This window comes from Durio zibethinus, chromosome 4 (genome assembly GCF_047325235.1).
Source record: "Durio zibethinus cultivar Kanyao isolate XHJ-2024 chromosome 4, ASM4732523v1, whole genome shotgun sequence".
In the NCBI taxonomy this organism is placed as follows: domain Eukaryota; kingdom Viridiplantae; phylum Streptophyta; class Magnoliopsida; order Malvales; family Malvaceae; genus Durio; species Durio zibethinus.
This window is the reverse complement of record NC_143165.1, coordinates 6666766-6694501: the sequence shown is the minus strand read 5'-3', so window position 1 is coordinate 6694501 and position 27736 is coordinate 6666766. Positions and strand designations below refer to the sequence as shown.

The following is a 27736-nucleotide window of genomic DNA, read 5'->3' as shown; positions in this document are numbered from 1 at the left end:
AACTTCTGACGACCAACCCATATTTTGATGAGTTTTTCAAGAATCAATAAAGATTCAACCGACATTCTTCGAGTTTTAAATTGAGCGAGGCAAATAGAAAAAAAAAAGCAAAGGAAAGAAAAAAATCTGAGGGAAAAAAAAGGATTCTTGTTATTTATACTCTATCAAAACAACGTTGTTTTAGCGTTAAGCAACATCCTAGGAACCTTGTATTTCTATTTGGGTCAACCCAACCCAAGCGTTAACCCGTGTTCAACCTATGTCTCAAGCCGAGTTGAGTCAAGCCATCATCTCGAGTTGTTTCAGCTTTTCTTCCTGAAGTCAAGCCGTACCGTAACTGCCAAGTCGAGCCATTTATGTTTTTGGTATTTTATTTATTTATTTATTTGTTCATTTATTTATTTTTTAAAAAGTATTTTTACATGATTAAATTTTAAAAAAATAAAATATTTTTTTTAGAATAAATAATAATTATCCAATGATGAAATTTTTTTAAAAATTTCAAATGGTAAATTTTCATAAAATTCTTAGATGAAAATTTTTTTCTAAATTTGTCTCAAATAATAGAATAATTTAGATAAAGTTTTAATAATAATAATTAATATTTATTTTTAATTCAAAAAAAAGAGAAAAAAGAAAAAATAATAATAAGAAAATTTTTAAAAAATTGATTGAAAATATTTGACAGTTATCCAAAGATGAGAATATTAGAAACTTCAAATGGTAAATTTTTGAAAAATCTCTAAGTGAGAAATTTCTTTAAATTTGTTCCAAATTATGAAATAATTTAAATAAAATTTCAAGAAAAAATTGTCATATTATTTTTTTCAAAGATAACTTTTTTTTAAATAGACTAAAATGGTAAAAAATTTAGAAACCAAAAAGAAATTTCTAAATAAGCCTAAAAAGTGAAAAATTTAGAAATTCAAATGAAAAGATATTTTTTATTTGGCTCAAATTGTGAAATAATTAGATATATTTTCAATAAAAATAAAAAATAAAGAATAAAAAATGATTAAACCTTTTTTTAATGACGGAGTCTTTTTAAGAAAATAAATTAAATTCTTGAATACTCTTGAGGTAAAAACATAATTTTTAAAAAATCTATTAGATTGATGAAGAATCTTAAAAGTTATTTTCAATATTCAACATTAAAATTTAAAACCATTTGAATCAAGAGATTATGATAATTTAAAATAAAATGGTACAATCCTTTGGATGGGTACGTAGAGATGCTATAATATTTTTCATATGTAATCAAACTCCCGAATCTTGTTCTGATTAGTAAATCAGAACTTATTCTTTTAGGGATTCTTAGTTAAGTTTAAAAGCTGATTATAAATATAAATTCATTAGATGATCAATCATGTCTAAATAAAAAAAATTGGTGATGATTCTATTTATTAAGTTAAATTATAGATTTATGAATCTAAATGTTATAACCTTTAAGGTAAGAAAAAAAAAGGGTTGATGGGTTAATTAAAGCATGAAATAAATTGGTTTGAGGATAATTGGGAGAAAGAATTTTCTGTATTTTTTCTTTGTTTTGGACACATGGCAATCAATTTTTCTTTATTTTTTATTTTGGTATTTTCATTTTATTTTATTTTGTTTTCCCGTTTTAGTTTTATTTGTTTTTTTTTGTTTTATTTATTTTCTATTTACATACATATTTAAAATTTTATATTAAAAATATGTTTTAATCATTTGACATAATAAAAAACTAAAAATATGCGTTAGACACATAAATTTATAAATATTTTAATAATCATATTTATTTATTTCTATCATTTAAAATTTTTTAAAAAATTAAAAATAAATAAATAATTTTTCAATAGTCTTTTAAAACTATTGAAAATTTATTTTTGAGAAACACGATTTTAACAAAAAAAATTTTACACTTCATTCACACTTTATTCAACGTTTAAAGTATTTGAAAATATATTGTTAAGAAATTTTTAAAACTCTCAAAAATAAATTTTCGAGAGTTTTAAAATTTTTAAAAATTTATTTTTGTAAAGTATGTTTTCGATAAAAAATTTTTATAAAAATCTTAATTTTCATATAATTTTAACTAAATTAATGAAAAAAATCTTGAAAGGTTAACCTGTAATGAATAAAATATTAAAAAAACTTAGGTGTTGGTTCGATAGTTTTAGAGTTAAATTTAGATGGAATTTGAATTTAAAATACAAGAATGAAAAAGCAAATAAAAAGAATATGAAAAAAAAATGATATTGTACGGATGTGATATATTTTAGAAAAAATAAAAATTTATATTCTAAACATAGAATATATTTAATAATAAAACCTAAGATTGTTTTAGCGGATGCAAATAGAGTTTTTTTCATCGAAAATGTTCACAAGACGACCTTGCGTTGTAAAGAAGGAAAGAAACGAGAATATATATTCAATTCGTACAGATTTTTTAATCAGAGTCGAAAACATGGGATAAGTTTTAGCAGAGACGTGAGATAAGGACAACTGGTTTTTTGTCTCGCACAACTGCCTACTTCTCTCACGCGCCTTGGAGGCACCTGAAATACATTACCACTACTTTTTTTAGTCTTGGAAGTGAGCGATTGGGGTTTGTTTGCCGGGAAGAAAAAATGTCCGAGATAAAGACTTTAGCGGTGGTGGGAAGTGGGCAAATGGGTTCAGGCATAGCTCAGCTTGGTGCCATGCATGGTCTCCATGTTTGGCTCCTTGATACTGACCCTGCTGCACTTTCTAGAGCCTCCAAAGCTATCTCTTCTTCCCTTCAACGTTTTGTTTCCAAAGGTCATCTGTCGCAGGTAAAATTGGTTTTTTTTTTTTTAATCTAATTAGTTGATTGTTATAAGTTTGGTTTTGATGTGATTTTGTTTTAAGTTTGGTTTTGATGTGATTTGAAGTCTTGAATCAGGTGATTCTTTCAGTTTAGCACTTGATCTTCTGACAGTTTGTAGTTGTACCATGTTCGTACATGTTGATGAATTGAATAAATAGTTTTGTTAAAGTGATTCTTTTTGATGAAAAGATGTTCTTTTTTTAATGTCAATATGATTGAAACTTGGATTGGTTTTGAGTTAAACCAGGTGGGTTGATCTTGGATAGAGCTTAGATCAAAGTTGATAGCTTTAGTGCTGCTTTAGCCAGGATTCTGGCTTGAGTCTTTGTTCCCAAGATTCTACAGTTATCATGCTTAATTCAACATTAATTTTTTACAGTTGTTTGAGAGTGGAAAATTGAGAAAGTTGGTAGCTGAAGTAGTGGATGGAAGAATTGGGTGGTTGAACTTATTGATGAGATGATTATTTTGGTTTCCCTTTCTCAGTATTATTGGTGTCTGATTTCGGTTCTTGCAAAAAATTTTCACTGTAAATTTCTGGAGGAAGAAGCGGTTGGTATGGTACTAAGGCTTAAGTGTTAATATGAGAACATGAAAGTTGAAAGGAGAGGAGAGATTAAGGAAAAAATGGAAAGAAAGAAAAATATGCTGTTTTTCAATTAGTGTTTTTGTGTGCCTGATCCGAGCAAGAGAAAGTTGAATCGTTTAGTTTAATTGTTTGGCGTAATGGACTAAATGACTGGAAAAAGGAAAATGAAAGCTATTGTGTACACCTTTGTGCTCGTTCTTCTTGAAATTGGAAGCAAGTAGATAATGCCAGAAATGGAGTTGTTATCAGGAAAATTAAGCAATCACATAGTTAAAATTTTAGTTTAGTCATACAATAGACCTTGGAATGGTGAAACAGGGCAGTCTTGCCTGTGAATCTACTTTTCCGCCGCAATGAATCCTGTTACCTACGTGCATAAAATATTTTTGAAACGTATTTGTCATAAAAGCATTAATGGTAAACTGCCTCAACAAGATGTTAGTTTCCCAAAATATTGGATTCGACTGAATTATGGTTGAGGTTACAATATGAAACATGTTTGAAACTTGTTAATAACTCTTTAATCAGAAAGAGTTACTGTTAACCTACCTCAACGAAAAAAGGTTATTGGTTTCCCATATTTTATGTTAACTGGTATTGGATAGATTAGGCCTAACTCCTTTTATTCATGGTTCTTATACCTTGCCTGATAAAACTGACAATCGAAAATTGTAGCAAAACCCAACAAAGTAAAGAAGGGGAAAAAGGCATAATAGAAATTTTCTTGTCAGGTGGTATCAGTTTTCAGTATTTCATTTTTTCACTTGACAGGCTGCTAGTACTGATGCTATGAGACGTCTGCAATGTACTTCAAATTTGGAAGAATTGCGGTCAGCAGATTTTATTATTGAAGCAATTATAGAATCAGAAGATGTGAAGAAAAAGTTGTTTCTTGAACTGGATAAGATTGCAAAGAGTTCAGCCATTTTAGCATCTAATACAAGTTCCATCTCCATTACTCGGTTGGCATCTTCAACCAGCAGACCACGCCAGGTTATGTTTAGTGCATCTTTCTAGTTTTGATCTGGAATCGTGGTTGGAGTATTTGATACATTGACAATCACATGCAAAATCACATCACACCTGCTTTCTGACCATGCATCACTTGTCTCTACCCAATTTCAAGGCCTCAGGACTTTAATTAGGTTCAACCAACCCGATTTTTGCAGGTCATTGGAATGCATTTTATGAATCCTCCTCCCATAATGAAGTTGGTTGAGATTGTGCGAGGTGCAGACACATCAGATGAGACATTTGATGCAACGAAAGCCTTGGCTGAGAGGTAATGGGTGATTATAGAATGCTTGTGGAAAACATAGTTAACTTCTTTTTCCCTAGTGATTTTCTCTCATCATTCGAGTATGTTAGCTATATCCAGCTGATCAAATTCAGATCAAAACCATTCTTGGCTTGCACAGTGAGAAAGCTAAAACATTCTCCAAATCTCTGAATGTATCATGCCTTCATTTATTTTCTCAATATTACCCCCTACTATGTTCCAAATTGCAAATTTCACTTGGATCTCATAACCAGTATTTTACTGTTATATTAACTTGACCACAAATTTGCAGGTTTGGAAAGACGGTAATATGCTCTCAGGACTATTCTGGCTTTATTGTGAACCGGATCCTTATGCCAATGATAAATGAAGCATTTTTCACACTGTACTCTGGGGTGGCAACCAAGGAAGATATTGATACAGGAATGAAGTTGGGAACTAACCATCCAATGGGTCCCTTGGAGCTTGCTGATTTCATAGGCTTGGATGTGTGTTTATCAATAATGAAAGTTCTACATACTGGTTTAGGTGACGGTAAATATGCCCCTTGTCCTCTTCTTGTGCAGTATGTTGATGCAGGTCGCGTTGGGAGAAAATGCGGTATTGGGGTGTATGACTACCGTAAGCTGCCTGAACCTATAAAACCATCTCCTCGACTCTGACGATTTATACTTTCAATAGAAATTCCATGATGAAAATGTTAAATTCCCTTGTGAGCTGCATTTTCCATTTCTTTTTCATATCTTTAAAGGAGTTTGTATCTCATGCAACTAGTTCATTGAAATAATGGTAGCAGTGGGGATTACAGTGACATCATTTCAGTGGTTGCTTCTCTGTTTGGGCAAGCATTAACTGAAAATTGCCTTCTTGAGTTTATTCTCCATGAGCTTGCTGCTTTCTGTGAACTGAAAATAAACTGCCTCGTACAATTACCTCCCGTAATACTTGATTACCTTCAAAAGTAGTGCTGGTCTTTCTTCAAGTTGGTTGCATATGCAGCCATTTAAAGTTGCTGAATATAATGACAAATTGCCAACCTTTATTCTAAAAAGGTGTCCAGCCGCCATAGGCAAATAGAGTCAGTGGTAATAAAAAAATGCAAATTGGATTTCGGTTCTTGACAAACACCATTTCAAGGATGGATTAATGATTCGATTGGTTGGGTGGTGCGTGTCGTTTTGCCATTGGAAGCTATAATCCTCTCCAAAAAGAAAATTAACTTAAGTCCTAGCCTTGGGTTGTACACATCTTTTTTTTTTTTTTGGAACTCAATCATGGTCTTCTATTTATGCCAGATATCAAGTTCTGCGTTCATAATCTTCCATTAAACTTCATACTCATGGTGATAATGCAAATTGCATGTCTCCTGTTGCTTGCCAGATTTGGAATCTGTAGTGTAAGGCAAGGAAATAAAAAGTAGACCCTCAGATCATGGCCAAGGTGATGAACTTCATTCTTGATCATGATAGGCCCCACACACCTGGGCCACCATGTTTCCCTCACCCTAAAGTAGTCATTTTTTGACAGCATCTTCTGTATTGAAAGTGATTGAAGTCGACATCCAATGGGGGCAATTGCACATTCTTGGAAAATATAAACACCACTTTTTTTAATCTTGAGACCATTAGTATTTAAATTTTGCTAATTAGAACTGAGAATTTCGTATTTTACAGATAAATCACATGACTGTCGGCAAATATAAGCAGCATTATTAGAAGGGAAACAAGATAGAAAAGCTTAGCATTTTTTTTCTACACATAAGGCTTCTTGGGCATATTTTTGAAACCAAAGGAAAGCAAAAAAAGCCATGAAGTTCTTGTTCCAGTGCCCTTGCTGTTCTTGTTTCTGCTTCATGAAACCAAAGCAAGGGAAACCAAAGGTGAAGGATGCCAAGGTAGAGAAAGAGAAGGAAGTCAAGGAGGATAAGGCAGAGTGAAAATGCAACCCCTCATTTGGCTGAAAATGATAACTCCATTTTCTTTTTTTCTGTTCTTCCCTACTGCTAAAGGAATTGTATGTAACTTTCTTAATTCATCTGAGTTTACATGAAAATGCTGTCTTCTCATCCTTATAGTATTATTCCCTTGTGCTGATAACAAAAATGTCATTTTAATCATGTTTGCCTTTGTTATTTGATTCGATTTATGTCCTGCAAATGTTGGTTGATTTGATCAAATCATATTTATGATCCTGCTTCGTTTTAATTCTATCAAATGTCCTTAAAACAACAGCAGATCTGATTGTATAGCTACATTTCCTGAGAAATTAATGATAAAATTCATTTTTTTTGTGGGGGGGGGGGCTACATCCCTCTCCAAGATGCAGTTTTCATGTGCTGCCTTTCACATTTTAACATCAAAATCTGACATTTTGATTGGTATTTCCCGAAATGTAGGATCGAATTCATTTGCCAGAAAATTTCTGGCCTGCGTTCAAGAATTGAAACATTCATCAGTTATGAAGAAACAGGCTAGCCTGTCATGTTTATGACAGTTTGAGCAATGTTTGTACTCTTTAGTTGACATCTCTAGTCTGTAAACATCAATAATCCCAGAAAGTAGAGCTGCTTTTGTTGGCGATTGAAATTGTGAGAGCATCACAAAAAAAATCATAACTATATTTGCAATCAAGAATAATAACATAACTTCATAAAAAATTTGACTAGTTTTCTCAACTTTTCTCTAAAATTAAGCCTCCATTTCAAATTCCATGTCCCAAAATCAATCTTGATAACACAAACAAACACAAACACAAGCATGTTAAGGATTTTTATTTCAGTAGTCAGAGTTCAAATTGTGACAGTTTTAAGTAAAAAAAAAAATATTTTACTTAATAATAATTATTTTGAGTATCAACATTACATTATTTAGTTATATATTACTCATATCAATTGGAATTCCAAAACAATTAGAACACTTAAACATTGTTTTCAAATCTATCAAGCTTAAGTAAAAAAAATTGAAATATGTTAAAATATTAATACTTTATCCAAAAAGGTTAGATGCATGAATCACTAGACCTTAACCTGTTTTTAATCTTTTAGTGATTAATAATTTGTTGCTCTAATTTCCGCTGTTTTTGGTCCTCTACTTGCATCGACAATGTAAATCACGTACGCCCTTTTTGACTTTAGGCTTTAATTGTTTTTTTTAAATTAGGGAAATGAACACATGGGGATCACCAATACACTAATGATGTATATATATATATATTGGTTTCAAAGGGATAGAGCCCTACATCATCAAGAGGGGAGAAGAGGGGAGAGGGTCGACCCTAATCCTATGTCTTCTTTAAGTTTTATTTGGCCACTAAGCCAAACAACTGAAAATGATATGTTTATCACTTACATAATGTAAAATCTCGGTATGAAAAATAAATTATTTGCTAAAAAGAGTTGTCTACTTGCTGAGACTTGCAGACACGATTTTGTGCTAGACATGATTTTGAGACTTGAACTTGATTAAAAATATTATTATATTAATAAAAAATATATTTTATTTAATTTTAATTTATAAATATAATTAATAAAATCTAATAAATATAAAATAAATGGTCCAGTCAAGCTAGGCAGCTTTGGATCCAAATTAGATTTTTCATGTGTCAATTCAATGTAATCCTGACCTATGAACACTTTTAATAAAAATAAATGAAAATATACATTTATATAATATATATAATAATAATATAATTTTCTTTTACATGAAATTAATTTCATTTGTCTCTTGTATGTTAAATTTGTTGTCAATTCAATAAGGTGCATCACTTAATGAAAAATGCGAAATTTGTTTCTGCAATGACTTGTCCAAGTCTTCTAAACAAAATTGGACACTCCAAGTAAGAAGAACCACTAGCCATAGCCAAGTTGATAAGATCATTTAATTTTTCCTTCAATGATACCACCATAGTGGTTGTGCTCGGTGCATAATCTCTATCTGTACTTCAAAAGCAGGGTTAGAATCCCTTTCCTCGAATCAAGAAACAAGGAGAAGAAGATAGAGATGTCATCAAACACTGGTAATTTAGATACAGCTGCTCTCTTGTCGGGGGTCAATAATCACCATGATCAAGAAGAAGGAAGCAGCAGGTGGTGGAAGAATGTTTTGGACTTGGAAGAGGGCAAGAATCAAGTTTTCTTTGCACTGCCCATGATTCTAACTAATGTTTTCTACTATTCCATAACTTTGGTATCTATCATGTTTGCTGGACACCTTGGGGAGCTTGAGCTTGCTGGTGCAACACTTGCTAATTCTTGGGCGACGGTCACTGGCTTTGCTTTCATGGTTAGAAAATTTCATCATATTTAAAAATGATTTTATGTGTTTATTTGTTTCTTCAGTTTGTTAAATCTTGCCTTGTTCTTGTTTTAGACAGGACTGAGTGGAGCACTAGAGACACTTTGTGGTCAAGGATTTGGAGCAAAACTTTACGGAATGTTGGGGATATATTTGCAGGCATCCTGCATACTATCTTGCTTTTTCGCTTTTATCATATCGATCTTATGGTTCTTCACAGAGCCAATACTGATCTTCCTTCAACAAGATGCTCAAATTTCAAAATCTGCTGCCATGTACATCAAGTACCTCATTCCAGGTCTATTTGCATATGGATTTGTGCAAAACATTTTGAGATTTCTTCAGACACAAAGCATTGTGATGCCCCTGGTATGGTTTTCAGTCCTTCCATTGGGCATCCATTTAGGCATTGTGTACTCTTTGGTCAATTGGACAGGTCTTGGTTTCAAAGGAGCTGCATTAGCAGCTTCAATTTCACTATGGATTTCACTTCTGTTTTTATCCGTTTATGTGTTTTTTTCCAAGAAATTTGAGCAAACATGGGAAGGATTATCGTTCGAATCGTTTCGGTTCATTATCACAAACTTAAAATTAGCCCTCCCTTCTGCAGCAATGGTTTGGTGAGTCAATTTTCCAAAATATTGATCTATTTAATTATCTCTTAGTGTTTTCCATTCTGATATCTTGAAACCTTGATATAATTTTTCCAGTTTGGAGTACTGGGCGTTTGAGCTTCTTGTATTGCTAGCAGGCTTGATGCCTAATTCAGAAGTAACTACTTCATTGATTGCAATGTGGTAAGCTTGGTACAATAGTATTCAAATGATATTTTGGTTATTCTTCTTTGGGAGTAAAATGCACCAATCATCCTGGACTTTTATGCAATATTTTATTTTCAATCACGACTTTTAAAATTCGATTTTCGAATTCAAGATTTTTTAAAAATGTTTCAATTTCATCCTTTCTGTCAACTACCGTTGATAATTTAATGAAATATGCCATGTCATCTGCACAGACATTCAAGTGCCACTCAGGTGGTAAATTCTGTCAAAATTTAATAGGGTTGATGGAATGGATGGATTTGAAACATTTTAAAAGATAGGATATTTGAAAATTGAGTTTTAAACATTAAGGATGAAAATGAAATGCTGTACGAAGATCATGGATGTCTGGGGCAATTTACTCTCTCTTATTTTAATCATTTTGACATGGTGGATTTTTGTAGTGTGAATACAGAATCGATTGCCTACATGATTACATATGGCCTCAGTGCTGCAGCAAGGTTAGTTAAATTGTTGAATCTTATCCGATTTCTTTGTTGTAGATCTCTCAAATTATAAATTTCTGAGAAAAGAAAAATGATTTGACAGCACAAGGGTTTCAAATGAGTTAGGAGCTGGGCATCCTACTCGGGCTAAGAATGCCATGACTGTTACACTCAAGCTTTCCATCCTTCTTGCTCTTGCAGTTGCCCTTGCTTTAGCATTTGGTCATGATATTTGGGCTGGTTTCTTTAGTAACAGCCCTTTGATTATAAAGAAATTTGCTTCAATGACACCCCTGCTATTAATCTCAATAACGATTGATTCTTTTCAAGGCATCTTATCAGGTTTGAACCAGCAATTTGCAACTATTGAATTTTGTCACTATATTTTTTTATAATTTCTTTTTTTTTTGGATAAAAAGTAACAGAATATGCATATTTCATAATATTTTGGTAATGCAAGTGGTAAATTTCATTGAACTATGTTACTTTTGTCCAAAAAATCAATAAAACTGATAGTGTAGTAACAAAATTCAACAGCATCCATAGTATAGTGACAAATTTAGCCATAATCCCCCATTTTTATGTGTAAATTCATTCTTCAGATTGTTGTTCACATTGCAGGGGTAGCCAGAGGAAGTGGTTGGCAGCACTTGGCTGTGTGGGCAAACTTGGGGACTTTCTATTTCATTGGAATGCCAATTGCATGCTTTCTTGGATTCAAGTTCAAGCTTTATACAAAGGTGAAGATACATTATCAGTTTTCAAGCAGTTTTGTTCCATAATTATGTTCTTAATCTTCCTCATTTATTCCCTTTTTTTTTTTGTTTTATTTTTCTTCAGGGTTTGTGGATAGGCTTAATATGTGGTCTCTCCAGCCAAGCTGGTGCACTTCTATTTATAGCATTGTTTAGAAAATGGACTAAAATTGAGCTATCAAATGAAAATGATAAGGAAAGCAGAGTTTCTGTTTAATTCTTTTTTTACAAAGGAAGGCATAATTTATGGATAAAAAAAAGATTATAAGCGTTAAAATTTAAATTTTAAATTTACTAAATATTATTTTTAAAAATAATTACATAAATTAAACTTAACGTAAACACCCTATTTTGATGTTTTTGGATTTTTGAATCGTCTGGCTTTTGAATTTGTTTTGGGCTTTTTTTATTTTATTGGGTTACAAATTTGATTTGGATTTATCAACATTAGTTTAGTCTTTTATATTTTTATTTATTTATTTTTCCTTACTCTTTTTATTTTATTTCTTATTCTTTATTTATCTTTTTTCTGTAATTTGGAAATCAAAAGTGAAACCAGAAGTTGGATAAAGATCAAACCCGTTGAGAAATTTGAAATCAAGCCTGGATTGAGATAAACAAATTTTTAAGTGATAAGAATCAAGTAAATTCGGCAGATTGGAGTTCTATTCAAATGAGGACTCATTCCCTTTATCAGGACAGAATGACTGGCAAAAGAGGGGGAACAATGTCGAAAAAAAGCAAGAGCAGTGAGCGAAATGGTTCTCGGCCATATCCAGCAGCGATTTCATCACGCTCTCTGTCACGGACTAAGCTTTCTCTCAACAAGCACTAACCCGTGTGGTACTTGAATGGACGCTTCCACCCAAGTCAGCCTTCAATAGATCGAGATCTGAACAAATAACCATAAACCATGGTTAGTCTCAAGCATTCATAATAAGACACAATATATCGAGGTCAATCTCAAGCATACACACAACAAAGCACATTCACATCGAGAAAGAAAGAAACACATCGAGACAACAATCGGGCATTCAATCGGGGTGAATTATATTATAAACGAGAATCATACATCGGGACCTCCCACCATCACCAGGGTCAGGGGGGCAGCCCTTGGTGGGTGGCCTAAGCTCGCATAGCACCCGGTGAGACGGCCCAACACTACGCTGCCGACTCACCCCCCTAAAGAGCCTTAGAACTTTTAGAGCTATGCTACCAGTAACCGTTACAATGTTTGAAATGGGGACACTTTTCCTAGCACAAGGGATCTATCCGGCCATGGCTCTATACAAGGGTGGCTCATGACATCCTCCCCCACCTATTCTATCGACGTCCTCGTCGACTTGCTGGCTTGAAATTCTTCAATCTTCTTTTGAAATCTCTAGAGGTCGTGTTCTCTCTCCCAGCTGATTTCTTCTAGTCCTAAGCCCTCCCACTTCACTAAGTATTCCCGAACTAGTCTTCGAGATATCTTGGTTTCCCTGTCGGCTAAGATCTCTTCGACTCGACGCTCTGAGGGTGGCTTCATGGTGATGACGGCTCTGGTTGGCTCCCTTCGGCTAATATCTGTAGGATCTGCATGGAAAGGCTTCAGGTTGCTTACATGAAATACTGGGTGCACCTTCATCCACTTCGATGGGTTGATTTTGTAAGAAGCGTTCCCCACCTTGGAAATGACCCTTACTGGACCTTCATATTTGCGCACCAGTCTATGATCTCTCTTTCTTAAGAACCTGATTTGTTCTGGAACTAGTCGGACCAGAACCAAATCACCAACTTGAAATTGCTGAGCTCTGCGATTCTTGTCTGCCCATTTCTTCATCCGCTTTGATGCCTTCTCCAGGTAAGCTTGTGCAATCTCTGTGTTTTGTTTTCACTCCTTGCTGAAGTTGAAAGCTCTCGGATTCTTTCCTTCATATTGTTCCAAGAAAGTGTGAGGTAGCCTTGGTAGTTGTCTAGTGACCACCTCAAACGGGCTCTTGTTAGTGGAAGAGCTCTTGTTGGAATTGAAGCAGAGTTGAGCAACGTCCAACAATGAAGGCCAGTCTTTTTGGTTGGCTTGGATAAAGTGCCTCAAATATTCCTCCAACAATCCATTGAAACGTTCCGTTTGGCCATCGGTCTAAGGATGGTAGCTCGAAGAGATGTTGAGTTGAGACCCCAAAATCTTGAAAAGTTCCCTCCAAAAGGATCCCGTGAGACTTAGATCTCTATCACTGATGATGTTTTGAGGGAGGCCCCAATATTTGACCACATGTTTGAACAATAGTCGAGCTGTGTCTTCTGTTGTACAATACTTGTGAGCGAGGATGAATGTGGCATACTTGGAGAACCGATCAATTACCACCAAGATAGTTCCAAGATCCCCAACCTTGGGTAGGCTCGAAATGAAATCGAAAGAGATGCTTTCCCACGGTTTGGTGGGTACCGATAATGGTTCCAGCATGCCCGCAGGTTTCCTCTTTTCGACTTTGTCTTGTTGGCAAATGAGGCAAGTCTTCGTGTAGTCCATCACATCTTGTCGCATGTGGGGCCAATAGTATCCTTGTTTCAGTAACGTTAAAGTGCGTTGCCAGCCTGGGTGTCCCGCCCGTGGGGTGTCATAGCATTCCCTCATCAGCATCTGTCTCAGCCCTCCTGCTCTCGGCACAAACACTTGAGGCCCCTTGGTCCACAAGACACCATTTTCCTGTTAGAAGTATTTGGATTTTCCTTCTTCCACTAGCTTCAAGATGGCACAGGCTTATGGGTCCTTCCCTAGATGATCTCCAATCAACTTATGAATATCCGTAGTGGCTCTACTAGTTGCCATTGGGGCCATTCTTCTGAGGGCCGCCAACTCTGGTCGCCTGCTCAATGCATCATCCACTTGATTGATCTTTCCAGTGGTATGCTCAAGGTGAAAGTCGAACTCCGCTAAAAATTCTTGCCACCTAGCTTGTTTCGTCGTAAGCCTTGGTTGGGTGAGAAAGTGGCTAACGACTGCGTTGTCCGTCTTCACGACAAAGTGTGAACCCAACAAGTAATGTCGCCAAGCCTTCAAGCAATGAACCACCGCCAGGAGCTCTTTTTCCTGAACGGTATATTTTCTCTCCGCTTCGCTTAGCTTCCTACTTTCAAATGCTATCGGGTGATGTTGTTGTGAAAGCACACCTCCAATAGCAAAATCTGATGCATCCGTCTGAACTTCAAAAGGCTTTTTAATATCGGGGAGAGCTAAGATGGGATCTTTCATAATAGCATCTTTCAATCTCTCAAAGGCCTCTTGGCACTCGTTGGTCCAACACCATTTATGCTCCTTCTTCAATAACTCCGTGAGGGCCGTGATATTGTGAGAATACCTTTCCACAAACCTTCTATAATAGTTGGCTAGTCCCAAAAATGAGCGGAGTTCACTAACATTCTTTGGTGTAGTCCACTCCTTAATGGCCCTAACATTTTTCATGTCCATTCGAATGTGGCCACGTTCGACAATGTGACCGAGAAAGTGGATTTGGGTCTAAGCAAACGCGCATTTCTTCTTTTTACATATAACCAGTGGTCCTGCAACCTTTCAAAAACTCGACGTAGGTGTTCTTGATGTTCTTCCAAGGTGGAGCTGTACACCACTATATCGTCTAAATAAATGACTACAAATTTGTCAAGGTAGTCATGGAACACCTGATTCATCAATGTACAAAATGTGGCAGGAGCATTGGTTAGTCCAAAGGACATAACAAGAAATTCAAATGCGTCATATCGTGTTACACAAGTGGTCTTTGGCTCATCACCCTCAACAATTCTGACCTGATGGTATCCAGATCTCAGGTCCAGTTTGGAAAAGTACTTGACCCGACTCAATTGATCAAATAAGTCGGTTATAAGCGGGATAGGATATTTGTTTCTTACGGTGACTTTGTTCAGGACCCTGTAGTCAACACATAAGCGCAAACTCTCATCATGCTTCTTCTGGAATAGCACTGACGCTTCGAAAGGAGCCTTTGATGGTCGGATGAACCCAGCTTGTAGAAGCTCATCTAACTGTTTTCTCAGCTCGATCAACTCTGGCGGGGCCATGCGATAGGGAGCTCTAGTAAGGGGTTTTGCTCTTGGGAGGAGCTCAATTTCGTGATCCACTGCTTGTCGAGGGGGTAAAACCTTGGGCAACATCTCTAGCATCACCTCTCCGAATTCTTCCAACACTTTCTTCACGCCATCGGGTATTGGTTCTACTTTCGACCCTTCTTTGTAGATTGACATGACCACAAAAGAGGGTTCCCCTCTCTTTACCCCTTTCTTGAATTACAAAGCCGAAATCATTTTCTTCCCACTCTTTGGCAAGATATTGGCTGGCACCACACATGGGTGTTCTCCTAAGAACAACAAGCAGCTAGCAGCAGGGATAGGGATCACCTGAGCCAACGTCATGAAGTCCAATCCGAGAACGACATCAAAGTCATCCATAGGGGAGACTGTGAAGTCTACCTTCCCTGACATCAAAGTCATCCATAGGGGAGACTGTGAAGTCTACCTTCCCTTCCCATGGCTCCAATCGGGTTGTCACACTTTTTGAGTTTTCACTGATCGCAAAGGCTGACGAACTGACCGCCTTCATTCGCCCACAGTCTTTACTAATCTGAAGACCACACATTTTTGCTTCTTCCGATATGATGAAAGTGTCGGTTGCACCCGTATCCACCATGACCTTGGTGGCTTTCCCATTGATCGTCAAGTTCACGTACATCAAGCCTCTACTTTGCTCTTTCTTTATAGTGTTCAATTGGGTGTGGAGGGCACTGAGGAACCTTATTGAGCCCATCCTGACTGGCTCCTCTTCAACTTCTTCAACGCTCTCTGACGTTTTTACGGACTCTTGGGATGAGGTCCTTAAGGCATTAAGGGCTCCTCGGTGCGAGCATTTAGCCACTCGATGCGGCCCCTTGCAAAGAAAGTAAGATAGCGGTTGCCTAGGCTTCAAAATCCCTGCGTTGTTTGTTTTGGGCTGGGTGTTATCTCGCCTAAAGGGCCTCATGTCTGATCCCCCACTGAAAGGTCGGTCCAACCTAGTTATCTTTCCCCCACTCCCAAGGTTAAAGCTACTGCCAGTTGATGAAGGATTTTTCCGTTTTAAGGAGCCATCATTGTAATCATGAAGACGTTCCGCTGCAGCTATGACCGTGGCCACATCTTGCACTTTCTGCCTTTGTAGCTCTGTCCTCGCCCACGGCTTGAGGCTCTCAAGAAAATAAAACATCTTGTCCTTTTCGGACATGTCCCGAATATCCAGCATCAGGGTAAAAAAGTTCCTTACGAACTCTCGCACCGTTCCGGTTTGCACTAACTCTCGAAGTCTCCTTCGAGCCATAAACTCCACATTCTCCGAAAAAAATTAGTTTTTCAGTTCTCGCTTTAGATCCGTTCAAGTCTTAATCAGGCACTCGTCATCGACAAACTTGGAGTGCCACCACAACTTGGCATCCCCTGCGAGGTACATCGATGCCAGTGTCACCTTGTCTTCCTCTGAACTTGTGTGTACAGCTCGAAAGTATTGTTCCATGTCGAACAAGAAATTCTCAAGTTCCTTAGCATCCCTTACCCCCTCATAACATCGAGGCTCCGGCACCTTAAGCCTTTGTCCCCTGTCCATCGAGCTCGAACCTGATCTGGTCACAGCCATTTGTAGGATGCTCACCTGGGCCCTGAGCTCCTCAAACTCCTTTTGGAGAATGTTTAAGGCATCTTTAGCCTCTTCACTCACATTGTGGAGAGTATCGGACAACTCCCGCTGGGTTGTCTCGATCTCCTTCACTCGATCTTTTGTCACCATATGAGTTTTCATTGTGGCCACCGCGGCCTCAAGTTCCTCAATTCTCTGCTGATGATCCGCTCCACCACTTGTGACCATCTCATCCATTTCTCTAGCACTTCTCAACCGTGCTCTGATACTACGTGTCATGGACTAAGCTTTCTCTCAACAAGCACTAGCCCGTGTGGCAATTGAATGGACGCTTCCACCCAAGTCAGCCTTCAATAGATCGAGATCTGAACAAATAATCATAAACCATGGTTAGTCTCAAGCATTCACAATAAGGCACAATATATCGAGGTCAATCTCAAGCATACACACAACAAGGCACATTCACATCGAGAAAGAAAGAAACACATCGAGGCAACAATCGGACATTCAATCGGGGTGAATTATATTATAAACGGGAATCATACATCGGGACCTCCCACCATCACCAGGGCCAGGGGGGCAACCCTTGGTGGGTGACCTAAGCTCGCATAGCACCCGGTGAGACAGCCCAACACTACGCTGCCGGCTTACCCCCCTAAAGAGCCTTAGAACTTTTAGAGCTATGCTAACAGTAACCGTTACAATGTTTGAAATGGGGACACTTTTCCTAGCACAAGGGATCTACCCGGCCATGGCCCTATACATGGGTGGCTCATGGCAACCTAAGTCCCGGTCATAACCCTATACAAGGGTGGCTCATGACACTCTCCCTATAGACTCGAAACCACCATCTCCACAACAGCCATTGACACTACCATTGCCACCATTAGCCAGCCAATTCCCCATACTCCACAAATATTAATCAAATTCAGCCCACAATACACTTAACACCAGCAATTCAGCCGAAACTCTCCCGAACCCATATCCAGCAATTTCATCAGCACAAGCTGCCATCCTGTTGTCATCACCACCTTGCCATTACCAGCACCATTAGTCGGGATTAACTCTCATCAACAAAGCCGTCCTTGATCTTCAGCAATCATACAACACCACTGCATTACTACCTAGCCATCAAACTCATATTTACCCAGCCACAGAAACCCACATTCACCCAGCTTCCTCATCCCATCAAATAACCAAAACCAACAGCCCCGATTCACAACCCAGCACTCACAGAGCACATACACTCACCAATAAAAAGCCCAGAAGTAGCAAAACCGAAAAAACCCAGCTTCAACCAAATCTCAGCAAATAGAAACACAATCGAAAAATCTCACAATCAACCTAAGAAGGAGGCGCTGTTTGAACCCAAAAAGAGGAGACAAACACCAGAAAAAAGGGTGAGAGGAGTTTTTTGGTGGTGAAAAACAGAGAGGCCAACATGCGATTTCCAGTGGCTTCATTCTAACCTTGAGCAGCAACAGAAGGTAGTGGTGGTCGTGGCTCACGTTGTTGATGACGGCGCACGGCAGCAGCATTGACTGAGGTCAGTGGGAATTCGAAAACCTGGGTTATGGGTCTAGGAATTCCTAAGCTTCTGGAGAGCAGAGAATTAGGAATTTCAGAGAGGAAGAAAATAAAGAAACAGAGGAGAAGACGAATCTGGAAAGATAATTACCTAGCTAATTTCTGGTCACCAGCGACGGTTGCGATCGGCAACATAAGACGAACGGCACGGCGGAAGGCTGACAGAATCTGGGTATTGTATGTTTCCCGGTGCCGATGCTTTAAGCAGTAGAGGACGTTTGAGAACTTTGGCTTTTAGAGAGAAGAAATTGAAAAATGAAGGGCAATGCTTGAAAGGAGCTTTTAGACTTTTCCAAAACGCGGCGTTTTGGGACACGAGAAAAGGAACAAATTTAGCCGTGAAGCTGAGCCGTTATAGCAAGTCACCGAGCTGTTATTTTAGATTGGAGACGAACCGATTTCTAAACCAAGCCGAGCTGAAAACAAAGTGATGGAAAACTTACTTCTAAATTTTGCGTGAATGATGGCAAATAATTTATATTTGGATAGATATGAGAAGTTTTAGAAATGGTAAAATAAAATAAAATTTGAAAACAAGAATAAAGTGAATTTAATGAAATTTAAAAAAATTAAGAATAGTTAATTTTTTTATGGGAGTATTTTTAAATATTTTAAAAAAGGTTAAAAATTTAATTTTTTTTACTAATATGAATAAATTAATTGAAATCAATATGATAATGAATAAGTTTTTTAAATACTTCTAAGATATGAAAAATTTTTAGGATTTTCACAAAATGATGGGAAAAACCTAAAATTTCTTTTAATATGTAAATGTTTAAATTAGGTAAAAGATAAAGACCATTTAATCGAGATTTAAGATGATTTAGAATTAATAGGTATTATATTAAGTTGAGCATTGTGTGAATGTTATAATTTTCTTTACACATAATTATATTTATGGTTTTTTTTATTTTGTGAACTAAAATATTTTTTTAAAATATTTAAATAACACTTAAGTTATTTTTAAAAAAAAAATAAATTAAATTAAATTATAACTCTTTAAAATTATGTCTAACGATAGATTCTAACACTTTCGATTATGAATTTTTGTTTAGTTACTTCAAGAGAAAGTAAACAAAAGATAGATACCACCTAGGTATGGGCAACAAAGCTGGCAATTACATGTGCATTTTTTGTTCGGTCTTCCAAAATTTTAATAAAATTTAACTTATTTACTCAATGTTATCCGAACATTTTGCTCAATCGCTCATGTGATAGGTGATTGTATTCTTTGGTTCAAAGAGTAAGTTCGAATTCGGATTTTTCAAATAAAAAAGTTTATTTTACTTAGAGAGAGTCGGGATGTCATTTAATTATAAATTAAAAATATATAAAGTGAATAGGCCCAAACTTGACAAAATTTAAACTAGTCAATAAATTGAAGGTTACAAGACCAAATGATAGATTTAAACTAATTTTTTGGGCTTGACACTTACGCCTTGATAAAAGAAAAGTAAATCCTTAAGAATCTTTACGTGATATCAAGGTACTTTACTAAAAAATGATTGATTTAATCCGTTAAAATTATTTTTTTCGATAAAAATATTTTAAGTTCGAATCATGTCGATGATTATTTGTTAGAGTTATTTCGAATGCACGATCTGTAATCACTTGTCTTAAACTATCAAATACGACACATATTATTTTAACCTGAGAGATTAAGTAACATATCTACTCCGGACTAAAAAAAAAAAAAGATACTTCAATATTTTTTTTTTCATAAAAAAATGTAGGGACACGGTTATTTTTGGGACACTTTGTATATTTGATATGGATTTGTTCCAACAAAATGGCTAAATTCTTTACAAATGGATTGAAATTGAAATAATGACACTGGGAGATTTTTATTTTTTCAAACAAAACAAACATTAATATTTTTTTACAAACAATCGTATAATCTATCAATAAAATATTAAATTTTTAGTTTCATTAATCAAAATTTAATTCAACCTCATGTATCTAAAAAAAAACACCAGCATCGTTACTTGCCTCCAAATGTTGCTCCAACAAGATTTTGTTTTTAGAAGACAAAAGGAAATCGAAACCACTATATAAACACCTTGAGCAGTTATAAATTAGTCAATCAAATTAAGCAAGCATTTTGCAACATTCTCTTCCCTCCCTCTTGTTTAAGATTTCTAGTTATTTTTAATGGATGTCGGGGCATTCTTTTTTCGCCTGTTCTTTTTCACATTTGGTTGTATTATTGGATACCCTATGAATGATCTCTTAAATCAAAGGTTAATCCTTTGAAATAACCTAATTGAACACTCTTAACATTAGCAACCAAGAAGAATCAATAAGGAATTTGCAAAGCACAAGGTTTTCTCCATGGGTAAAGGCTAAAAATTTATACATCATCAAAGGGTTTTTTTTTTCCCCAAATTGAAAGCTAATCTTTTATTTACTTGTAGACTTGGGTTTTGATCTTCAATTTCAATCCTCCAATTCGTTTGTTCTGGACTTATTTGCTGACAAAGATATAATATAGGCTGACAGTATAAAAAGTTGGGATATTTATTGTTTAGTCCCTATGAATTTTTTCTACTTTATTAAAAGGTCCCTCCACTTATAGAAAATCTTAATTGAGTCCTTTCATTAATTTTTTAAGGGTATTACATTGGAGACAAGGAAACAAACTTTTTGACTGCACAAGGGTGTCTAATGGATTGAAAGCTGGAAATTCCAACCGGACTATGCATGTCATGGTTGTGACTTTGAAGCTATTTTAGTTCTTGCTCTGAGAGTACAATGATTATGAAATTTCAGCTGCTGAATTACAACATGGTAACTCTCTTAAAACCAAGAGTTGTCCGATTAACCAAATACTATACAATCTCAAAATGAATGCCGAACAGGAGCCCTGAGAACAAGAGCAAGGGCAAGACAACGCTTTGTCTTTGATGATGCCTCAAAATATTTTTCATAAAGCCATATGCAAATAATCCTGGAATGAGATGCCTCATGCAAAGGGCAGCCGTTTTAGAAATTCGATAATTTTGAAGAAGCAAAACGAGTTTCCGCTTTGCGTTGAACAATATATAATATAATATAATATATATATATATATATATATAGGTAAGACAAAGCACATAAACCTCGGACAAGCAGACCCCACCCCCACCCACTAGATTGGCACTTTTTAATCATATTGACATGAAAGTTGCTTGCATTATTAATTGAGAAATCAATTCTCTTTTTACTAAAACAAAAAGTTAGCCCAATTGGTGGCCACAGTTTTTCTTATCCGATAACCACACATCACACTATCAAAGTCCTGTTACACCCATGAAACTTCCTCTTACATTAAAGAAAACAGATGCCATTGAAATTGTTTTTGTCCCAAGCCACCAAAAAAACCCCAAATGACTTATATTATTTATCCATCTATTTATCTATTTATATCTATATATAAAAGTATAAACTCTAAAATTATTAATAATATTCAACCAAAATACCCTTATAAAATTTTAAATTAACAAATTTATTCTTAAATATGTATAAGTTTTATTAATTTATTTAAATTTAATTTAAAACAATTAAAATTAAAAATAGAATTTATGTGAAATTAAACTACTTAAAAATTTTAATTTTTAATTTTAAAAGTGTTAAAAGTGATTACCTAAAATATCCTTGATAATTGTTTTTATAAAATTTAATTTCAATGAATTTTTATTTATTATTAGATTTTTTTTATAATTAGACTAAAAAAGTGTTAAAAGTGATTGATTAAAATACCCTTAATAAAATTTAATTTAAAAAATGTTAAAAGTAATTGATTAAAATACCATTGGTAAATCTTTTTTATAAATTTTAATTTAAATAACTTTTTTTATTATTAGACTCTTTTTTATAAGTAGAATGATTTTTCACATCAAATAATCTATGTGATTGAAAGATCTAATATGAATTATTCTAAGTAAAAAATTATCAAGTATAGTAAAATTAATTATTTTCGGTGAATTCTTTCGAGGTATGATAAAATTCATTAAAACTAATTTTTTGAATGTGTTTATTCTAAAAGTTACATTCATTTATGAAAATTTCTATTGTTAATGTTGAAAATGAAATCCTTATAAATTGTATTGGTTTATGTAATAGGTTTGATATTCTCATAATTGAAATTTTTTAAGAAAATATGATAAGTACAAAGATTAGAAATTTAATTTATTTTATTTTTTAAAATTATGTTGTTTAATATTTTATATAATAAAATTTTAAAATAAAAGAAATTTTAACTTTTCAATTGATAGAATGTACGATTACATTAATGGACTTAATATATATTCTGTATATATATATATATACAATTTAGTTTTAATACTTGCATTAGTATAAAAAAGTATGATTTTTACTTATTATTACATGTTAAGCTACGGAAAATAAATTAAAAACATTTACTAACTTGTTTAAGTAATTTTCAAACGGCTGCGAATGTGCAATTGATAAACAAAATTTTTTAAATTCTCATGTTAAATTTAGAAAAAAATTTAATAATATTTATTTTGAAACAAAAATAAAATAAAATAATAAAAATTAGATAATCAAATAATTGAAAGCCTAACATTTTAGGATCCTCTTTTTTAAGGATAAATGTAGATTGAAATCAATGATAAATTCTAGATGAATTAAGAGCATGCAATTTTCTAGAGAAGAATTTTTTTTTTGAATTTGTTCAAAAATGATGAAAATTCAAAAAAAAATAAAAAGGAATAAAATTTGATATCAAAGGTCATAAAATAAAATAGTAGTAAAGGATAAGAAAAAAAAAAGAATAATTAAGAAATTAACAAATAATAATAGATACTTTTTAAGCTTGGAAATAATGAAAATTGCCTTAATCATGAAATTATAAGAAATCATGAAAGAACGATTTCTTTATAAAAAGTTCCTGCGCATGAAAATCCGTCCAAATTTTATTAAAATGATAAAAATTTAAAGAAAAGAATTCTAACACTGATAGTTACATTTATTGTCAAATAATAGAAATATGAAAATAATAAATGTTGATTAATTAAATTTCACTTTTATAAGATTTTAATAAATCATAAGAATAAAAAAAATCATTAATTAACAATGGGATTCTAAAGAAAATTACGAAAAAATGGTTTTCTCAAGAATTTATAGAAACCTAATTTGTCTAAATTTTATCAAAATAATGAAAACTTTAGATAGATTTACAATAAACAGTGAAAAAGAACTAAAAATTTTTTACAAGAAACATTTTAAATAAAGTTTTAATAAATTCAACGACAAATCTTCAAAGAAATGAATGGATTTTTTTTAATACTTTTGAGGTGAAAGAAATTGTTTTAGGAATTTTTTTAGAATAATTGAAAAATCATACAAAATTTTTTAATATTTAAATAATTAAATTTAATTTAGAATAAAAAATTATTTAATTATGATCATTTTAAAATAATACAAAATTAATTGATATTATCTTTGAATAAGTACTATGAAGTATTAATATTTTTTCACACGTAACTGTATTCTTTAAATTTATTTTGCAATGTAAATAAAAATTTAATTTTTTTATAAAACTTTAGTTAAATTTAAAATTTTTTTTAGAATATAATTTTAATTCGGTGATCAATCATATCTCACAAAAAAATGATAATGACTCTTGATTTTCACATTTAATAATTGAATCCTGAATCGATACGTGACAGAATTTGTTAAAGCATCAATTTTCAACAAAAGAGACCAAACCTTCCAAGGCCTTTTATCCTCCTCTATACACCAGTTGAACGCCTTTATCTTGACTGCCAACGCCCCTGCCATGTCAAGAATCTGCACATCTAGTGGAGCAGAAAACATCCCCAGCACCTTAGCATTGGAGTCTGTCAACACGCCCACAACCTGCTAAGCCAGGACTGCCTCACCGATCCGTCAACATTAAACTTTATTTCACCTACACTAGGAGGGGACCAGCAGGAGAGATGCCTGCATAGTCTTCTGGAACTAGACGGGACCCACTTCACTGGGTTCGACCACCGCGAGGATTCCGATAACAATGTCTCCTCATCCGCAACTTTTCGGTCCTAAAAACTTAGTACAAAAATTTTCCTACTCCAAACTTATTAGGTACCTCCAGACAGACCCTTGACATATATTTATGATTTTTGGCACATGGTAACCATCCCTGAATATTATCCCCATATTTTGCCATGACAACTATCCTCCATAGAGAATTCTGTTCGTTAGAATATCTCCACCACCACTTGGCCAACAAAGCTTTATTTTTGAGCTCGAGGTTGCAGATTCCAAGACCTCCAGCCGTCTTCGGTTTACAAATAGCTTTCCAGCTAACCTTACCCAATTTATTTTTCGTGTCACAACCACCCCATAGAATAGCAATAAGAGTTATTATTATTTTTTATTTAGTTTTATTATGCTTATATTTATTTGATAAATTTCATGCAATTGTAGTCTATAATAGCATGAAGTCTTGTTTCATCTGGTAGAGTCTTGGGCAGCTTACGCTTTCAATTATTTTTAGCTTATAAAAAGAGTGAATTTCAAAATATCAATTTAAAGAAATGGTATTTTTTCTTTTTGGGTATAATGTAATATTAACTATTTAATTGGGTCAATCAAAAATTCAAGTTACTTAATCTAGATAAAAGGATTACAATGAAATCTATTTAGATTTAAAATGATTTTTTCGTATATTAGTGCCTAGAGATTTTATTATTTTTTAATTAGTAAATAGCATTTAAATTATAAATTAACAATGCAAATCTGAATCATGGAAAAAACATTTGAATTATAGCCCTTTCAACTTCTATATATGAAAAAAAAAATTGCAGCACTTCATATTGTATTCCAATTAAATAAAGAACTTTTATTAGTGTAGACACTCATTTGTGTCCGGACCTAATTGACTCATTGAAATTCGAGCTCAGTCGACCCATTGAAGTCGGAGCCCGATTGGTCCATTGAGGTTCGGGTCTAATTAGACCCATCAATGTTCGGGCCCATTTAGGCCAATTCAGGTCCAGGCCTAAGTGGATAGCTTATTTTTTATTATTATTATTATTATTATTATTATTATTATTATTATTATTATGTTTTTTTCTTTGCTATTTTCTTTTTTTGGTTTTAATCCACATGTGAACAAAAACATAGAATTGGGATCGAAATCTTGCTTGGTTAAAATTTTAATATCAAATTGTATCAGCATGAGATTGCTAAAATCTTAGGACCTAAAATCCCATCATGATAGAATTTAATCTCAGGATTTAAGCCTAAGATTTATTCTATCCGTTTCTTTAAACTGATTTTAGGCTACTTATAAATTAGACCAATTTTATAGAACAAGGACACGAAAAAAAACACAAAAAAAATTGGGAGAGAAAATTGTGAAAAATTTAAAAAATACTGGGCAGAAAGGTTCTGGCAGTTCAATTTTGGATTTTGAAGTTCAATATGGGATTGTGAGATCGTTTTTAGGTTTTTGGGTTAAGATTAGGGCTCAGGACGATTTTAAAAGGTTCTGGGAGTAATCTGGGTGAAATTTAGAGAAATCTAGGAAAGATTCGAAGAAATCTGAGTTTTTTTAGGTTTTGGGGAAGAACATGAATTTTTTGATAATTGTTTGAAGTTTTTGGCAAGATTTCGACAAGATTCCAATAACATTTTTAGAAACGAACAAGTCTCGGTTAAATTTTTTGGTAACTTTTTTAGAAATCGATGGAATTTTGATCCCCGATTAAAGTTTTTGTGGGTATTTCTAGAGAGAGGACAAAGAAAACAAAAGGTAGAGAGAGAAGAGCTTAGTGGGTTTCAAGGAAAAACGTTGAAGGATAGCTTTTATACCACTGCTGAATGACGTCGTTTCGGATAAGCCAGGATCCATATGTCATGGGTCGAGACTTAAGCTCTGAACTCGCGTGACTCTGGGACCCAGGCATTCATTAATCCGGTGTCCCAGATCAGTCTTTCCGTCACGGTTCACACCCTTGTGAGGTATTGTCCGCTCTGGCCCCTTAGCCTCATGGTTTTGTCCTACAAAAGGCGCCTCACAAGCCGGAGGTGGTGTGAATCCTTATATACCCCAGTGACCCTCCTATTATGTTCGATGTAGGATTCAGGACTCCTCTTTAGGTCCATGACATTATTCAAGACTCCCCCTTAGGTCCGTGACATTCTTCCGCACCCAACCTCGTGACGCCTTCGTCACGGAGGCTGGCCACACTGCCTTCCTCTCTTGAGATGCTTGGCGTGGATTGAACGATTTAGGGCTGGCTCTGATACCACTTGTCATGGATCGAGACTTAAGCTCTAAACCCGTGCGGCTCTGGGACCCAGGCATTCACCCTTCCGATGTCTCAGATCAATTTTCCGTTACGGTTCACACCCTCGTGAGGTATTATCCGCTCTGGCCCCCCTGAAACATAAAAAAATGAAAGAATTTGTCATTTTTTGTTTTATCGCAGAATAGAACGTAAAGACAAATAGAGTTTTATTCTTATTATTCTTCATCTATAAATATCCAAATTTTGATTCCTAATACCCCATAGATAGTTCGAACTCTATAGGAGCAATACTCAATTTTCGCTCCACTCATTTGTAGAGGAACCCTACCTTCCCAGATCCATTCGACACGCGTAATTTCTTTTCCGTCGATACGCCCTATAATTTGTATTTGAATTTCTTGTCACAGGTCAAGACTCAAGCTCCGAACCCGTACGGCTCCGGGACTTGGACATTCACTCTTTCGAAGTCTCAGATCAGCCTTCCTACCACTGTTCACACCCTTGTGAGATATTGTCTGCTCTGGCCCCCCTGACCTCACGGTTTTATCCTACAAAAGGTGCCTCACAAGGTGGAGATGGTGTGAACCCTTTTATACCCCAGTGACCCTCTTATTATGTTCGATGTGGGATTCAAGACTCCCCCTTAGGTCCGTGACATCCTTTCGCACCCAACCTCATGAAGTCTTCCTCACGGAGGCTGACCATCCTGCCTGCCTCCCTCGAAGTGCTCGACGTGGATCGAAGTGTTTAGGGTTGGCTCTGATATCACTTGCCATGGGTCGAAACTTAAGCTCCGAACTTGCGCGACTCCGAGACCTGGGTATTCACCATTTCGACGTCTCAGATCAACTTTCCTGCCACGGTTCACACCTTTGTGAGGTATTGTCATCTCTAGCCCCCTAGCCTCACGATTTTATCTTACAAAAGGTGCCTCACAAGGTGAAAATGATATGAACCCTTTTATACCCCAGCGACCTTCCTATTATGTTCGATGTGAGATTCAAGACTCCCCCTTAGGTCCATGACATTATTCAGGACTCTTCCTTAGGTCCGTGACATTATTCAGGACTCCCTCTTAGATCTGTGACACGGACCTAAGAGAGAGTCTTGAATAATGTCACGAATCTAAAGAGGAGTCTTGAATCTCACATCGAACATAACTGGGGTATATAAGGATTCACATTACCTCCGGCTTGTGAGGCACTTTTTGTAGGATAAAA

General features: G+C 35.0%; 3 protein-coding genes across 4 annotated transcripts; 2 read left to right on the top strand and 1 right to left on the bottom strand.

Moving 5' to 3' along the window:
• Positions 1 to 2591: 2591 nt before the first annotated feature.
• LOC111288261 (3-hydroxyacyl-CoA dehydrogenase family protein) lies at positions 2592 to 5509 on the top strand. Its single transcript, XM_022879077.2, has 4 exons — positions 2592 to 2795; positions 4191 to 4412; positions 4589 to 4701; positions 4991 to 5509. Exons 1-4 carry the CDS (start codon positions 2610 to 2612, stop codon positions 5358 to 5360), a joined length of 891 nt encoding a protein of 296 aa, XP_022734812.2. The 5' UTR covers positions 2592 to 2609; the 3' UTR covers positions 5361 to 5509.
• A 3061-nt stretch (positions 5510 to 8570) lies between these two features.
• On the top strand, positions 8571 to 11244 carry LOC111288212 (protein DETOXIFICATION 18-like). Of its 2 annotated transcripts, XM_022879001.2 has the most exons (8): positions 8597 to 8978; positions 9066 to 9359; positions 9516 to 9610; positions 9701 to 9787; positions 10216 to 10272; positions 10361 to 10599; positions 10879 to 10997; positions 11098 to 11244. In XM_022879001.2, exons 1-8 carry the CDS (start codon positions 8697 to 8699, stop codon positions 11227 to 11229), a joined length of 1305 nt encoding a protein of 434 aa, XP_022734736.2. In that variant the 5' UTR covers positions 8597 to 8696; the 3' UTR covers positions 11230 to 11244. The 2 variants fall into 2 exon arrangements, with proteins under 2 accessions (XP_022734735.2, XP_022734736.2); XM_022879000.2 differs by having other exon boundaries at positions 8571 to 8978; positions 9066 to 9610.
• A 412-nt stretch (positions 11245 to 11656) lies between these two features.
• On the bottom strand, positions 11657 to 18505 carry LOC111309195 (uncharacterized). Its single transcript, XM_089759305.1, has 3 exons — positions 18347 to 18505; positions 18138 to 18265; positions 11657 to 17033 (listed from the first exon to the last, which is right to left on the bottom strand). Exon 3 carries the CDS (start codon positions 16354 to 16356, stop codon positions 15448 to 15450), a length of 909 nt encoding a protein of 302 aa, XP_089615431.1. The 5' UTR covers positions 16357 to 17033; positions 18138 to 18265; positions 18347 to 18505; the 3' UTR covers positions 11657 to 15447.
• Between the last annotated feature and the right edge of the window lie 9231 nt (positions 18506 to 27736).